Source organism: Sorex araneus, chromosome 1 (genome assembly GCF_027595985.1).
Source record: "Sorex araneus isolate mSorAra2 chromosome 1, mSorAra2.pri, whole genome shotgun sequence".
Classification (NCBI taxonomy): Eukaryota; Metazoa; Chordata; class Mammalia; order Eulipotyphla; family Soricidae; genus Sorex; species Sorex araneus.
Genome location: NC_073302.1, coordinates 353521126 through 353538506, shown reverse-complemented (window position 1 = coordinate 353538506; position 17381 = coordinate 353521126). Strand labels below are relative to the sequence as shown.

Here is a 17381-nt window from a genome sequence, read left to right as displayed (position 1 = left end):
GCACAGTGGAAGGAATAGGGGAGTGTTTGCCCAAGCATCAGTGCAGATTTGTTAGATTTCTGAATGATGGTAGGGCTTCTCTGACTGCTTTGTGCAGCCCTTTACTTACCCTCCAAGCAGGACAGTAATGTCTGGGATTGCGGTGATTAAGCAGATGAGTGGGCTCTGGCCCACAGCAGAAACGAAGCTGGTACAGTTTGCCACTCATAAAGATGATGGCACTCCCCAGGGCGAGGGGGCGCTTGCAGGCGGTGTGTGTTGTGTGTCCTCCAGCATTCCTGTGGCATGGGGACCCGGATGAGTCAGTGCTGCTCACTAGGGGACCCTTTGCTCTCTATCTGTGTCTATCCAGTGACTCTGGTCCTCTCCGCATTGCAAAGACACCGTCACCTCCTGAGGAGCCTTCACCCATCCCAAGCCCGACAGCTAGTCCTAATCATACTCTGGCACCTGCATCCCCCGCCCCGGTGCGACCAAGGTCACCTTCACAGGTAGAAACAAAGTCACATGCATTGGAGGGGGGGAAGCACGGGGGTGTCCTGACACCATCAGGGCTGATCTTGCAGTTTTGGGCGGTCCTGGGAGGTGTTGGTTGGGGGCCTCTGTGATGGGAGTCTTTGCATGTTAGTACTGTCTCCAAGAAATCAGGTTTATTTTCCTTTTCTGGATTTTTGCATTTTCTCATGTACTCTAGGACTGTGAGTGTCAAGAATTCTTTCCCCAGTCTCTACTCCCTGCAGTGTTCATGCCCCTATCTCAGGAATACAGAATCCTTTCCTGTAAGATTCCATTCAACCCACTTTCTCCAAGAAATCTCTTTCACCTAGTTCCAATGATATGCAGAACAGCCAAGGAAAAACCGCTATGTTGATATAAGATTGGCATTTCTTCTGATATTGCACATGATACTGCTCAATCAAATTTTAGGGAACTAGTAGTAGTAAGAGAAAGGTAAATAGAAAAAGATTACCACCTTTTCCCAAATTTAAGTGAAAAGGAAATTTATACAGGAAAATTCGACAATCTTCAAAGTTTGAAAACTGCTTAACATGTCTGATTGAAACTAAGGAAAATTGTAAGAGGAGGCATGTAATAGAGGGAGCTGAGTTAAATCTCTGACGTCTTGGGATGTTGGATTGGAAAGGGAAGCATGCTCCCTGTAGTGGTCACTGTGATCCCAGTGACAAGCTTGCACAGCTTCAGTTTTTTAATTCTAGTTCATTGCAAAAGTGAAGAATGATTTTCAGTTAACTCCGGAGGAGATAGTGCTAGAGTTTAACTTTGAAGGCCTTGGTGCCAGGCCCCCTGTATGAGTCGGAGAGCCAGGAGACCGCATTCTTCACCCAGGTCAGGCATGCTTAGAGGAGATCCGTTAACAAGTCTCATTTTGTCCAAAGTCATTATGTTATGATGTTGATGAGAAAAAACAATCTGGCAGGCACAGGCTTAAAGGATCTTAGTTGAGGATCTGATTTTGTTATACCTCCTTATCTCATTTAGCTTCATGCCCTGCTTTACAGGATCTTATAGGGGAGTTAATGAGGGCTTAATGTAATTCTGTATGCATTCAAATTTTGAATGTTAACCAGTGATCAGTCTTCCATTGAACTCAGCTTATGTGACATTTTTTAATGCCTCACATGTCATCTTTGGCTAATTAACTAGTTGCTTGTATTTAATTATCCGTAGACAAGGAAAGGCCCCCCTGTTCCACCTCTGCCTAAAGTCACCCCAACTAAGGAACTGAAGCAGGAGAATATCATCAATTTCTTTGAGGACAACTTTGTTCCAGAAATCAGTGTGACAACCCCTTCTCAGGTAAGTGGGAGAGAGCTGGGATTTGCATAGAGGACTGGCATTTAGGGACTCACAGAGCTCAGCTCTAAATAAGTGGGCCGATGTTAAAGCTGACAATATAATTTCAGCTGTCATTCAGCTTTGTTTTAATTGCATAGTACTGTGTCTAAAGTATTTTTTTTAATATTTATTTATTTTGGTTTTGGGGCCACACTCTGGTGTGCTTAGGGCTCACTCCTAAAGGGGCTTGGGGGACCATGTAGGATGCCAGGAATTGAACCTGGGTCAGCCACATGCAAGGCAAATGCCCTACCCACTCTACTGTCACTCCAGCCCCTCTAAATCTTTTAATTTTTAATTAAAATTTTTTATTTTAATTTTTTTTATTGAATCACTGTGAGAACAGTTACAAAGCTTTCCAGTTTAAGTCTTGGTAATACAATGATCAAACACCTATCCCTTCACCAGTGCACATTTTCCACCACCAAGAACCCCAGTATACCCCCCATCCCGCCCCTCCCCCTGCCTGTGTGGCAGATGATTTCCACTTGACTCTCTCTCCACTTTGGTCACATTCAATATTTCGACAAAAGAATCAACATTATTATTTGGAATTTTCCCCAACAATCAGATCTGCCGAAAAGACATCATTAGATAATTTGTTTTCTATTCCTGATTATGAAGAGCATATGATGTCACGCAGCCACAAAGCAGCCTTGGGAATTTGGATTTCTGATATTTTAGTAATAAGTCTGGAGGGATTTCTGCCAAAAGCCGCTGGGTTCCGAGATTGGTGTGTGCCTCTTGGATCATGGCCGTTCAGGAGCCAGAGGAGCCGTTTGTGGGCAGCGACTCGGGGCCTTGTTGGGGCAGGGAGAGGGGCTGATTCCACCCCCTCCATCCCATGTGGTCCCAGTCTCATCACTGCAGTCTCATACCTGGCTGTCTGATAGGCTCTGAAAAGGTGGCGGCCACCACGCTGCCAGGGAGAAAAGGCGGAAGGGACAAACACCTTTCTCCACCTGGGGTGGCACGGTGCCGTAGTTTAATGCTCAGTCCAGATGCATTTCTGCCAAAAGCTGCTGGGTTCCAAGATTGGTTTGTGTGCCTCTGGGATCATGGCCGTTTAGGAGCCAGACAATCTTTTAATTTTTTATTTTAAGTTTTTTTTTTATATTTAAAATTTATTTTTATTGAATCACCGTTAGATATATAGTTACAAAGATTCATGATAGGATTTCTGTCACAATGTTTTAGCATCAGTCCCTTCACCAGTGTAAATTTTCCAACAGCAGTGTCCTCAGTTGCCCCCTACCCCTCACCTATATCTCTATGGCAGACATTCTCTCTCTCTCTCTCTCTCTCTCTCTCTCTCTCTCTCTCTCTCACACACACACACACACACACACACACACACACACTTGCTCGCTCACTCTTGCTCCCACTCTGTATTATACAGAAATACAGATGTTGAAAGGGTGTCATGCATATCCCTTTACCCCTTTCAGCACTCAGTTCTAATCTAGAGTGATTATTTCCACTGTCATTGTCATAGTGGTCCCCTCTCTGTCCTAGCTAGCACTGTTCTTTTTAATAACCACATAATGCTACCTGTTGATGTCCTTAGCATTTAAAAAATCTGTACATTTTTAATTGTGTTTGATATTTGTAAAAATAGTTTCTAATATATGACAGGTAACAGTAATTTTTCTTGATTGTGCTTTTGGGGTTGTTGGTATCTTGAAGTTACATGTCTACTTATGTATTTTCTTAGATGAAAATGTTTTTGAGAAATGAGATTTCAGAGTTTCATGGTACAATTTCATGCACCCAGTAGGACAAATAATAGATATTAAGACAATGGGCCCATCAGTCCAGTAGAACTTTGAAAAGAGTTGCTTTTAGTCACCTGGTTTGCATTTTCATTGCAGTGCAGACTCAGCTACCCCTCTCCTGGACCACCCAACTGGGAGCCCCTTCTCATGCCCACATCTTTATGTCTGTGGAAGAAAAGCATATGCTGTTATTTAAAAGCTTGGGTTTATCAGCCACACCTAAGAATATTGAATAGTGACCCTTTATCTGCAATGCTTGTTATCAAAAGTATAACAGAACTTTCTGTTCTCCCTCTGGTATCTAAAGCCATTTAAATGGGAAACATATAGTATTTGAAAATACCAATTTTTTATTAATCAGAGTATTATATGCTTATTATAGAAAATAGGAAAACTATTAAAGTATGTAAAATGATGAACTTTAATAATTATGTCATTTTAACATAGTAATATACTTTGGTATTTGTTTTCTTGTGTTTGTTTTTTTATTTGTTTTGTCTCTGCATTCTAGGTATATATGAGTTTTGCTCCATAAAATAAAGATTGCATTTTATATACACCTCATTTTCCTACTTAATTTTACCGAACATTTTTAATGCCCTAGTAGTGTCTTTTAAGAAAATACATGATTAGAAGATTCTGTTAAGTGTTCCAAAATGGAACATCTAACATCTAACAATGACATTTGTCGCCCCCCCCTTCTTTTGGTTTCTTTCCCCATGCTTTCATGATCATTAAATATATATGAATTCATGTTTGCACTGTCTAGAATTTCTTCCCACTAATTCCTAGCAGAAGATGGGAAGATCATGTCTAAGAGATGAGTATTTGAACATCCGGGATCATGCCCGCCTGTGGGGGTGGGTGGGGCATCTCCTTACCTCTAGAAATCTCCACATGATTCAGAATGGCCCCTAGTGCCATTTAAACAAAACCTGCCTTGAGGGTAAAGGTCCCTAGAGAAAGCATGTTAGTGTCCTTGCCTCCTTGTGTATTCAGGGTCAGGCGTAATATTTATGTTTTGCATGAAGTGCAAACATAGGACAATAGTTATTAAATGAATCAGTAATTACACTGTACGACATAGCAATTGGGATTACATTTCCTTAGATAGTAACAAACAACACACAGGTAACCAGATGACAGAAGCTTAGAAGCATGCTGTTGCTAAATCAAAGTTTGGCGTCTCTTTGAAGGACATTTTTGGGTTTGTTTTGGGGCCACACTAGCAGTGCTCAAGGCTTACTTCTAGCTCTGTGCTCAAGGATCACTCCTGGTGGGGTGTGGAGATCAGAAGGGTGTCGAGGATGGATCCTGGGTTGGCCCTGCACAACCAAGCGCCCTACCCACTGTACTGACTCTCCAGCCCCTAAGACATAAATGTTAAAACTCTTGTAAGTGTGTTAACCTTAATTACAATGACAATAAAAACGTTTTTAAAGAAAAACGTTCAAAAGAAGAAAATTTTTTTAATAAAGTTACTTTTTGGTGCAAAACATAACAGATTTATGTGCTAAGTTTGCTATTTTTATTATGTACTTCATGGGCACTGCCCGGCTAGCTCAGTCGGTAGAACATGAGACTCTTAATCTCAGGGTCCTGGGTTTGAGCCCCACATTGGGCATGAGTTTGGACCGGAGTGATAGCACAGCAGGTAGGGCCCACTCAAGCAAATCAATGAGCAATGGGATGACAGTGCTACAGTGCTACTTCATGGGCAAGAACATTTGTTTAATCCTATCTAAAAGCTCAATACATGCAGAGGAAGTATCTCTCCTCTGAGGATCCGTTGTCCCAGGTACCAGAGCTTTTCACAAATATCTCACCTGAGTGTGTGGGGGCTGGAAGCAGAACTGGATCCCAACGGAGCTCTCCAGTAGCCTAAACTCACTCGGTTCCGGGGGCTCTCTGGAGAGTAACCTTTACTGCCCAAAGGCCGAGTGCGGTTGTGGAGAGCAAAGGAGTCCTATTGTTTCTCAGGTCACTGTTTCCAAATCCACTCACGTTTCTCCTTCTTGTCCCTCCCCAGAGCTTTGTCTCTCTGTGTCTGGCTTATTACACTCCACATCGAGAGCAGTGGCCAGAGGGAAAGCCCACGAGGGAAAGAAAGACGGAGGTAGCTGGAGCAGATATTTGCAGCCCATGTCTCTGACCAGGGTCAGTAGCCAGACCCTCAGAGGCACTCGGCAGCCCTAGTCAGAGCAAAGTCGCTGGGTCAACAGCAGAGGAAGGGGTCTCAATAGACACTTTCCCTAAGATGCACAGACTGTTGACAGGCACAGGGAGAGGTGGCCAGTGGCATCTCTGTGGAGATGAAAATCAAAACCAGAGAGATACTGAAAACTGTTAGAATGACTGTTACCAGAAAACAGAAGGTAGGAGTTAGCGAGGGCGTGGGGAAGGGCTCTGGGACACGGTTGGTGGAACATAAATGGGAACCCTTACGGAAGTCTGACTCTTCCCCAGACCCTCCCCTACCCTCCCGCCCAGCAGCACGATTTCTTCTATGTACAGCCAAAGGTGTGGCGTCACTGTCCCAAAGAGACCCGCCTCCCCATGCCCACTGCCATATTCACAGTAGCCAGGCCACAGAAACAGTCTGCTCATGAGTGGACGGGGTGGGGGGGAGGTGAAGGCACTTGCCTTACACATGGCTGACCTGGTTCCATCCCCAGCATCACATATGGTCCTCCCAGCACTGCCAGTATGAACCCTGAGTGCAGAGCCAGGGATAAGCCCTGAGCACTGCTGGGCACGGCCCAATCCCCCACCCTCATTCCATCCCCAGATGAACTCATGGATCAGGGACAGAGCACGTGTGCTGGGGCTCTCTGTGTGGCCGAGGTGGCTTCGATGGTATGGTTTATAGAGGACGTACTGTATTTGATGTTCTGTACAAAGGCTGTACAGTCTGTAAAGTGATAGTTTCAAATAAATATTATTTACTGAATAAAAATAAAGAAATCCTGCCGTTTGTGACAACATGAATGAGTCTGGAGCTTCCTGAAGCTCTGCAGGGACTGAGGGATGCCAGCAAAGTGCAGATTGAGGAGTAAAGTGAAGCTGTTTCTCCACAGGCCTTGTAGTATTGTTATTGTTAAACTTGGGGAAGTGCATTATTATGAATTAATATTCATGTGCATAAGCAGCTAGAATAGTGTCTAATTTTTTTCTGAGCATTAGTAATATATACAACGTATAAATATTTGCAAAAATTTTAAAGTATAATTTGTACTAACATCTAACTTGGCGAAAAGCAACTCATGAAGATTTTGAATAGGGACAATTGTGATTGTCCCCATTAAATAAAGAGGGTTCTCAGAAGAGCATTAACTTGGTAAAATTTTAAGTATATGTGAGGAAGAATCATGCTACAAAATAGAGAAATCATACTATTTAGCCAGTAGTATGGCTAAATAAGTAGCTTTGCTTCTACAGTGAGTATGACATACTGAAAATAAGAATTATCTGTTATGTATTTTACTAATGCTTACATCATCATCATCATCATCCCGTTGATTGTCGAATTTCTTGAGTGGTCTCAGTAACATCTCCATTTGTCCTAGCCCTGAGATTTTAGAAGCCTCTCTTTAGTTTCCTTTCCAAGGTTGCCACATTGGAGGCTCTTTCAGGGTCAGGGGAATGAGACCCATCATTGTTACTGGTTTTGGCATATGAATATGGCATGAGAAGCTTGCCAGGCTCTCCCATGCAGGCAGGAAACTCTCGATAGCTTGCCAGGGCTTACATATAGATGTTATTTATTCTCAAGCTTTTTTTTGTAAATCACTATTACTATCATACCGTTGTTCATCAGTTGCTCAAGCGGGTACCAGTAACATCTTCATTCATCCCTGTAGCGTGTCAGTGCAACCCAACAGTGTTTTCTTGCTCCAGGAACACAAAGAGCATGTTATTGTTGTTACTGTTACTGTTTTTGGCATATCAAATACGCCACGGGTAGCTTGCCAGACTCTGCCGTGCGGGCGGGATACTCTCGGTAGCTTGCCGGGCTCTCTGAGAGGGACGAAGGCTTTTGGGGAGGCCTCTAATCACCTCTACAGGTGTTTCCAGTCTACCGAAAGCAAGGTCTTGGTCGGCTGGCATATTGTAACGATCCACACGCTGACAAACATGCACAAACAAACTTTATTCAAACACGGTGATTTACAAAGTTGTTTATAATAGAGTTGTTACGGGCTTTTGGTATTTGAACATCAATCCCACTGCAGTGTCCTTCCCTCCACCGCTGTCCATTTACCTAACCACTCCCAAGCCTGCCCCTTAGCAGCACACAGGCATTCATTTCATATTGCTTGTTGCAACCAAATGACTAAAGGAGTAATCAAAAGTACTTCAGCTAAAGAAAATATGTGAACATTGATATATCTCACCCTGGGCTTAAGTCCTTGTCTCAGGATTTACTGAGCTGTTGCTAGTCGGGCCTTCACTGTTATTGTCTTTGTTTCTGAGTTTAGCTGGTTCTGATGCCACTTTCCCATGTAATTTGGTGTGCACCTACTGGAATCTCAGTAATGAATTTGGAGGTGTTGCTCCAGAAACTTTGGGACCTGTGGTGTGGGCCAGGGAGTTGAAAGGCCTCTGGAATTCTCAGTTCATGTCTCTCCGGAGATTACCAGTGATGCGGTAGAGTCGAGCTCTTGGTGTGGCTCTGGGGCTTCTGCAGGGCTATGTCCCAAAGCATTTTATATATTTCTGTTTGTTTGTTTGTTTAGTCTGTTTGTTTTTGCAGGTTTCTCTAGTGGAGCTCCTGGAATTTCAGGGCCATTCCTGGTTATTCTGAGCCAGTCAAGCCCTTCAGTTATTGTCTGCCATGGAGGGAGAGGGAGGGTGCGAAAGGGGGGTTATACCGGGGATATTATAGGTGGTGGGGGATGTGCACTGGTGGAGGGATAGGTGTTTGATCATTGTGTGATTGTATGATTGTAACCCAACATGAAAGCTTGTAACTATCTCACAGTGATTCAGTAAAATAAAAAAAGAAAAAAAAGAAAGAAAAAAAATGCCAAGGCCCGAGGGTGCAGTGCTGTTCTGGCCCTGCAGGTGGCACTCAGGAGCTACACCTGCTGCTAGGGACCAGGGGGCTTCTGGTGACACTCCAGGGGCCATGTTTTGCCACGGACTGAACTGTGATCTGGCACATGCAAGTTGGGTGTCTTAACCACAGTGCCATCTCCCCAGGCCTGTAAGTTTAAAATGCTTGATCTATGATCAGTATTATAAATATACTGATCTTTAAGTTTTTTCTCTAGGGGCTGGAGCGATAGCACAGCGGGTAGGGCGTTTGCCTTGCATGCGGCCGACCCGGGTTCGAATCCCAGCATCCCATATGGTCCCCTGAGCACCACCAGGGGTGATTCCTGAGTGCACAGCCAGGAGTGACCCCTGTGTATCCTCGGGTGTGACCCAAAAAAGTAAAAACAAAACAAAACAAAAATACAAATAAGTTTTTTCTCTAAACATGTCTATCCTTTTCATGAAATACTCTGTCACAAACACATCGTTGTGGCCTCAAAGTAGAAAAGATGTCAAATATGAAACATGTAGCTCAAATTATGTCAAAACAGACCACAGTTGTTTTCATGGTGATGAAATACAGTCCTTTATGGGACTTTGTTTCAGTTCTGCTCCTAACTGTAGAGCTTGTGTCTTGGTCAGGCCAACTTCAAGTCCATATTACTGACCTAGATAGTGGTACTACAATAAAGAAACCTTAATATTAGTATTATAATATTTTGGTGTCATTATAGGAGTAGGTATACATTGTAATATCTATTTGGCTTCATTTTTTGTAATCCAAGAATGAGACTGTTTAAGGCAGGAGCTCTTTTTGCAGCAGGTACAGGGGATGGGACTACTGATCTTTCTCCTTCCTTCTCTCCTCCTCCCCTCCTCACATGCACTGCAAGGAAAGCAGGATTAGCAAGAAAGAGTAGCACTGACAAGAACCACACCAAGAGACAGAGTAGATCTAAGGCTTGGTGTAGGTCGGGTGTAGGCCACAGGATAATGTTCCTTCCTTTCAGAATTTTAGAAAAAGAATCAAATATTAGAGTAGTAATCAGCTACTCAGTTCGTGTCTCGTCCAGTTTTATCTGTCTGGCCATCTGCAGTTCTGGCTTTGAGATTTTTTGACTGGAAAAGAATAAAATTCTTTTATTTTATTAAAGACTAGATAAATAAATAAGTGAGTGTAGGTCAGACCCATCTCTCAGATGTAGTCTTTACCATCTGGACTTGGCGCTGGATGAAGGGCAGAGGGCCAGAGCGCGTCCATTCCCCTCGTACCACATTCTCATGGGCACTCCAGAAGCATAAGGATTGCACATGGGTCACATCGTAAAATCCTGTGAGATTGAAATTATTACCTGTGTCGTTTTGTTTTGTTTTAATAGAATGAAGTTCCTGAAGCAAAGAAAGAGGAAACTTTGCTGGATCTGGACTTTGATCCTTTCAAACCAGAGGTCACACCTGCAGCTTCTGCTGGAGTGACCCACTCACCTATGTCTCAGGTACCAAGGGACTATTTTGGTGTATGGGGATGATGAACGTTAACTAATAAGTGAGTAATTAAAATTAATAAGCTTGATAAGGTAACACCTACATTTTTGTGACCCCCCCCCTTTAAAATACTACTTATTTTTCATTTTGGTCAAAATATTACCTAATGGGAAGAAAGGTTAGGATAAAGGCTGTATTGGTGTGATTTACCCCAAACTTTCCGGTGTAGCCTCTTTAGAAATACAGCATGGATAACCATACATGCCTGTTCGCGCGGGAATCATCTGTTTCAGAATAACTATTCTTAGTGCCCACTTTTGTATTAAAAATGTCTGGGTTTGGGTGACATATTTTATTGTTTCATGAAATGAAGCTCTTCTTTTAGCTTTAGGTAAATCAGATTACTTTCGAGTAAACCCCTTTTACTGTTTCCCCGTATTTTGCAAATCAGGGCCTGTTTAAGAAGACCATGACATTATCCCCAAACAGCAGTGGTGTTAGACCTTTGGTATTCTGCCCTTGATGTTCTGGCCTCATCCTTCTCATTACAGATGCATCCCCCATTTGATCTGTGTTATGGCTCACATTGATGGTATAGGGTTGACCTTGCCTGTCTAGGCTTATCCCGACTCACCCGTTCCTCACACTCAGCATTTCCCCATTTCAGTATCGCGATGGCACTCTCCTTTGGTGCCATCTCCGGCCGCTTTACCAGGTGATTCCTCTGGTATATAATCAGGTGACCATTTTCTAAGTCATGGGAGGAAGTTAATTCAGAGGTTTGACTGAAAAGAACTTGTTTCTGTTTTGTGTCATGATAAGTTTTCACATTTCAAGTTGGGCATGACCAAAGATGCTAGAATATAGTTCAAATTTAGTGCATGAAGGTTCATCACGAAATTCAATGTAGAAATTGAAACCTATCCTGATTTCCTAATCTGAAGTTTAATAGAAGCCACTCGGAGAGACAGCTCAAAATAACTCTCAATTAAGTAAAACTCCTGTTTAAATCATACTTTGTCCTGTATGGATTTCTAAAGGCTTCCCTGTTATAAATAAATTCAATTAAAAAAATTCTTGATGTCAGTAAATCCAGGAATTGTATCGACCAGAAACTGGCATTGTTTTAAAAAAAAAAAAAAACACAAAACACCCAAAAACAGGTGTCTTGGGTGAATGTCTCAGGAAGTTGCTTCTCCCAAGTCCCCTCACTGGAGATTGACTGTGTGCATTAGTCTCAGAGACTCGGAACTTCAACAGCCAAACAACAAAAGAAAAATCTGTTTAACTTTGTTTTTCAAATTCACTTCAAATGAAACTTTAATGCTTACTGGAATATTCTTTGAAACTGATTTAGAGGCCTTCATAATCATCAACCAGTTTGAGGGATTGCCTTGAGGCCAAGGAAAGCAGAGACTGAGCGATGAATCTGTAATTCAGATTACTCTGCTCTCAGCGGTTTCTCGCTGTCTGGATGTCAGCGGGAGCCGTGAGGTTCCTTCTGATACACTCTACCCTGCGTCACTGTAGCGGCACAGGACGCTTCCATAGTGGACACTTTGCACTATTACTGGGTAAGATTCCATAGTATTTATATCTACAAGTTTGAGTCAAGAAACCTCTTTTATAACAATTTTTGAATAAATTGATTGGTAAATAATGGAACTCTGTGTGGATTTAGGACTGAAAATTCAGAATTTTTGAAGAATAGACTTGGTTTCTTCTTCAAACACCTTTGTTTGGAAGGAAATGCATCACTGATGCTCGTCTTCTTCCGTTGGGGGCAGCTAATAAAGTGGCTAGACTTCTGCAGGGCTGCCACCATGCAGCGCATTTGCTCCCCAGCCCCAGCCACATCTCGACTGCCACGGGGAAAGTCTGTAACCGAGACCCACCGTGTTCAGTACTGATGGCTTACCCCGTCCTCTTCAGCGGTCTCCCTTACATGCCACCTGATCCTGTTTCACATTGATGTTCTTGATAGGCAGAATGGCTCAGCTTGTGATCTCTGATCTCAAGCTAACATCCTTTTGTGATCCTGAGGATGGATAAATATGATGTTTTATCTGATTTATTGGGCTGGAGCGATAGCCTAGAGGCTAGTGCATTTGCCTTGCATGCGACCGACCTAGGTTTGAGTCTTCCATCCCTCTCAGAGAGTCTGGCAAGCTACCGAGAGTATCCTGCCCACACGGCAGAGCCTGGGAAGCTACCCATAGCATATTCGATATGCCAAAAACAGTAACAACAAGTCTCATAATGGAGACGTTACTGGTGTCCGCTTGAGCAAATCGATGAGCAACGGGATGACAGTGACAGTGACAGTAATCTGATTTATTATTTGTATTAGGAGGCCACACCCAGAGGTGCGCATGGATTACTCCTGACTCAGTGCTCAAGAATCACTCCCGGCAGTGTTTGGGGTTCATATGGGGTGCCAGGGATCGAACCTTGGTCTGCCGCATGCAAGGCAAGCACCCTACCCACTGTACTGTTACTCCAGCCCCCATTTCATGTTCTGCATTAAGCAAGAATATGTATCTGAAAAAAAAAAAGAAAGAAAAACAAACCAAACCTACAGTAACTTTTAGGCATCATGATTCTCAAGGGAGTTGAAGCAAACCAGTATTAAAAATCGGTATGTGCAGCACTTGCTTATTAAATGTGGAAGGATTCCAGATCCAGAAAACAGCGGTTTTCAGTGCAGCTCTGCTCTCAGTGTTCTCCTCTCCTTTCTCTGTCATTCCCCAAGAAAGTGCCAGTTAAGGGGTCACGAGACAGCAAAGATGTAAGACCCTGGGTCAGTGCACCCCAGAAGCAAGTCTGCCACATGCCAAATGAATCATTCTGTCTAAACCACAAGCCCATGTTTCGGTCTGTCCGTTTGTTTGTTTTGATCTGTTGTTTTCTTTTGGTTTAGCTTGGTTTCTGGTCACACCCAGCAGTGCTCAGGGTCTACTCCTGACTGCTCAGGAATCACTCCTGGTGGTGCTCAGGGGACCATATGCAGTACCGGGATTAGAACTGGGGTTGGCCATGTGCAAACAGGCATCTTAAGCCTTGCACTGTCTGCCCAGCTGCAACACCCACAGTTTACAGTACAGAATCCAAACAAGGCATCTCATACCATCTGCAAAAACTCATAAAATTGCAGTTCAGGCTCTCATTTGCTATTTGCATGTAGCGATCCAAAATGATTCCACACAAATGGATCCATTCTAGACATGAACACAGATGTATGCAAGAAAGGGTGTGACTTAAGCAATAATTCCAAGTCACGCAGGAAATCAGGAAGGCAGATGTTTCTCACTTTCAGTATACATAGTGGAAATTATTTGAATCTTCTCAGTTCACTCTCTAAGATCAAAAAGCTTTATAATTAAATTACCAGTATTACTACTGGTGTGATTCATCTGAATATCTTAAGGGCATCCTACAGGTTTGTTTAATCGCCAGTTAATTGAACTTTGTTATCCTCTGATTCAACACATTGGAAATGCTGCTTGGTCATCATTGCATCATCTGGTTTTGATGGGAAGAAGGAAAGAAATAGCATAAGCAGTCATCGTGATCTTCTCTCAGTATACTGTATTTTAAGTATGCATGTGTGCTTATGAAACTAAACCCATTCCTTTACTCATAGCAAAAGACAGGTTGACTACAACTGTGTTTTAAAATACATGATAACCTCTATGAAATAAGTCATCAGGGAATCAGTGTGGCTGTTTACTTTCACCAAATAAAATTAGGTAAAAAGAAAATTATTACTAGCACACTTGAAGTGCTGAATTGCCATCAGTAGATAGTGACTGTCATTGAACCTCATAGATGTGAGACATTCTTACCACCAAAGAAACTGTGCGGAATTCAGTGATTCAAAAATATTTATGATCTTCTTTCAAGAACTTGCACCACCTCAGTGGCTGGATGTGTGTGGGCTTTGCATACTGATGTGCTTTCCTCTCTTTGCTTTCAGACGCTGCCCTGGGACCTATGGACGGTAAGAGCTGAGATCTCTGCATTTTGCCATATCTGGATTCTGAAAATGACTAGAAACCTTCTTTATATTCCATGTGCAATATAACAAATGTATGCAAATGTCCATACATTCTGGTAGTGGGTTTCCCTTAACTGGTTGTCAGCCCCTCCCTAACAGTCCAGTACCTAGAAGCAGTGGCAAGGAAAGGAGTGTCTGTGTGTTGAGCTCTTGGATGGCAGAAATTTGAATTGTGACCTGTTTTGTTTCTTCCTGTGGTCACCATGGCTGGAGGTAGATGCTTGAGTGAAGCAGATGCACATTTACCGTTGCTCATAAACGGAATATGGAAGTGTGTTTGGAGCAATACCAAGTCTAGGTGACTCTGCACAGGAAACTTTTTTCATTATTCATAGTCAATAAAATTTCCTCAGTCAGGATTTGAGCCTTAAAACCAAATGACCTTGTTTTAGTCTGTCTTCTCCTATTTATAACAAATATGACTTGGAACCACTTCCCAGACTTTTTAAGCCTCAGTTTTTCTCATCTATGAAATAACAGCTGTCTCAGAGGGTTATGTGAGGAAAGAGTGCAATATATCCCAAGGCCTTGTGTGTATAAAATGGTATATATTGGTAGTTATGTATGGTATATAAAATGGTAGTTATGTATCAGTAAATTATGGTTGATAATATGGATTGAGTTCACCTGATGTGCAGGGATGAGTGTCGCTACAGCTATCCTGAGAAACAGACACAGAGCTTTGTGGCAGTGGCATCTGCTCTGAGATGGAACACACCCATTTGGAGCTCCCCATCAGAGGGTGCAGCCTTTGTCTACTCAGCTCCAATTGTCTAACCCAACATGAAGTTCATGGTTTTGTTTTTAACTTAGGTGAGCCAGAAACAGGAAAGTTTGTTAGTTCTAAGTATTTTCATTTACCTGTCCTTCTGAAGCAATCCTAAAGCAGTAAAATGGAAGCCAACAAGATCCCGGCCCCTTGCCTCCCAGCACTCAGCGGGTCGGGCACTTGCTTCCCTTATTGCCATTTGGGGGGTTCAATCCCTAGGACCCCATATGGTCCCCTGAGCCCAACAAGGAATGATACCTGGGCATCACCAGGTGTGGCCCTAAAATAAAACAAAAAAGCAAATAAAAATTGAAAGATAACTTTCCCTTCTTTTCCACAGGGATCCTACTTAAGATCCTTAGAGTATCATGGTATATTCTCAAGAGAATAGTGAAGCTATTTTGTTTCAAATGTTGACTACTTTAGAGGACATTACTACTAAGAATGGTAATAATGATAATACTTAAAATCTTGAACATAATTGCTCAAATTTATTGATTCTCTCAGCACCCCTGGCTGTTTTCTTTGTGTGCTTTCCAGGAAAAGCAAAAAATCTGAGAAATATCCTCCAGGCAATTAGATTTGTTATATCAAGTCATCCTTCACCAAAAATACCTCCAAGGCATAATCAAGTGCAGGAAGTTATCATATAATTGTGGAAGATATCATATAATTGTGGGGATGCGGGTGTTCAATCTTATTCTGATCTATTCAGATTTGCTTATTTAATGAAACTTTGGATTTCAAAGCCTGTAAAACATAAGCCATATGATAATCACAAGCCATTGTGGTTGATACTAGAAAAGGGCAGGTTTCTTTGTATTGAAACTCTGTAGTCTCAAACAATACTGGAACAAAACTGACTCATCATGAATGCAAGTTGTAAAATCTAATATCAACCTAGTAAAAGTCACAGCCTTCAGCAGAATGTTGACTTTGGACAGCAGAGGATTTTAACATGCTGATCAGTTTTCTTCTGTTACATCATTATTACTTGAACTTTCTTACTATGTGTGTGTGTTGTTTTTCTGTTTTTGTCCATGCAGACAAGCACTGATTTGGTACAGCCAGTAAGTACTATATTTAAACCAGAAATTTCTGGTTTAAATAATTAATATGCATTATATATATGACATTTTATCTAAAATGAGCTTTGATATCTCATGGCATTGCTAGTCAAAAATTTTACTTCAGGCTGTTCAATTTAAAAACTCCTAGTTTTATGTAACTGGCGCTGCACTACCAAATAGCTTTGTGTTTTTCATCAAATCTTACCATGATCTGTTTCATCTTATGTTATTTTTTTTTCCTTTGCTCTTCTGCATATTCTAAAGACTGATGCTTCAAAAAGTCTTTCCCTCTGTAACCTGATCATGGAGGAAACTCCTGACAGTGGGTTGGCCGAAGAAATTCAAAGCTCTCAGATTGATCTAGGTGCATTTATTCAGGGTCCTGATGCTAGTACAGGCAGTGTCAGCCAGGAAATTACCCTTGGTGGATCCCAGGAAGACTCTGTATGTCTCTCTGAACCAGAAAATGACACTGAAGTTTATGCCCAAATGCTTCCTTCTGTGAACTGGCACACCCTAGGTAAGCCTGTCCTGGGGTCAGCCCCGCCCTGTGGAAACGAAGAGCTGTTCCTGGAGCCTATTCCTGAGATTGGAGTTGCCACTGCTGCTTGTGTGGAGAAGGATCAGACTTACAATTTCCCTGGCTCCGAGATGCCTGCCACGGAAACTGGTGGCTTGGTCAGAGAAAGTCAAGATGTCAGAAAGCCAGAAGAAGAAGAAGAACAGCAAAGGATAGAAGATTCTGTGTTCATGAGTGTGAAGGCATGTGAAAAGGTAGACACTGGAGCTATTAGTAGCAGGACATTAAAAGGTATAGAGGAATTTGAAGAGAAAGTATGTGCAAGTTCAGGAAACCAGGCATTAGATCATACAAAAATAGGAAATCAAGACTGTGATGCCTTAAAAATCAATGAAAAGGAAGCTAGAGAAATTCTGACAGATAGATGTAAAGAAAACACAAGTACCAATGAAAAATATTTTGAGAAAACTGATAGAGATAGATGTAAAGAGAGCATAAGTACCAATGAAAAATATTTTGAGAAAACTGATGTATTAGAAAAAAAAGAGCAAAGAGTAGTTTTGACAGATAAATTTAATATCAGAAATGGGGGGCGTGAAGATGGGATTCAAGTTGTAATAAATAATTGTGATGTTGTAGAAAGTTCTGGAGCTGAATCTGCCAATCACACAGACAATTTGAATCTGCCTCTCTATTTTGACTCTGCATCCAATCTTGAAGATGCTAGTCTGGAGGTATGGGATTTAAAAAGAAAAGACATACAGCAATTGATAGATGTTCCTAATCGGAATATAATCTATCACTCAGAACT

The 17381-nt window shown here is 42.1% G+C and overlaps 1 protein-coding gene and 1 non-coding gene across 6 annotated transcripts in view; both read left to right on the top strand.

Moving 5' to 3' along the window:
- The window catches only part of AMPH (amphiphysin), a 241854-nt gene that overhangs the window by 183565 nt on the left and 40908 nt on the right, over positions 1-17381 (top strand). For 2 of the 5 annotated variants that reach the window (XM_055147151.1, XM_055147150.1), the window contains exons 10-15: positions 353-491; positions 1690-1818; positions 10049-10165; positions 14131-14154; positions 16027-16050; positions 16315-16824. In XM_055147151.1, coding sequence (XP_055003126.1) covers positions 353-491; positions 1690-1818; positions 10049-10165; positions 14131-14154; positions 16027-16050; positions 16315-16824 — 943 coding nt within the window. The remainder of the gene's footprint in view (positions 1-352; positions 492-1689; positions 1819-10048; positions 10166-14130; positions 14155-16026; positions 16051-16314; positions 16825-17381) is intronic. The other 3 variants (XM_055147157.1, XM_055147155.1, XM_055147158.1) reach the window with 2 other exon arrangements.
- On the top strand, positions 5184-5256 carry TRNAK-CUU (transfer RNA lysine (anticodon CUU)). The gene has a single exon. It is a non-coding gene; the product is annotated as a tRNA-Lys (tRNA).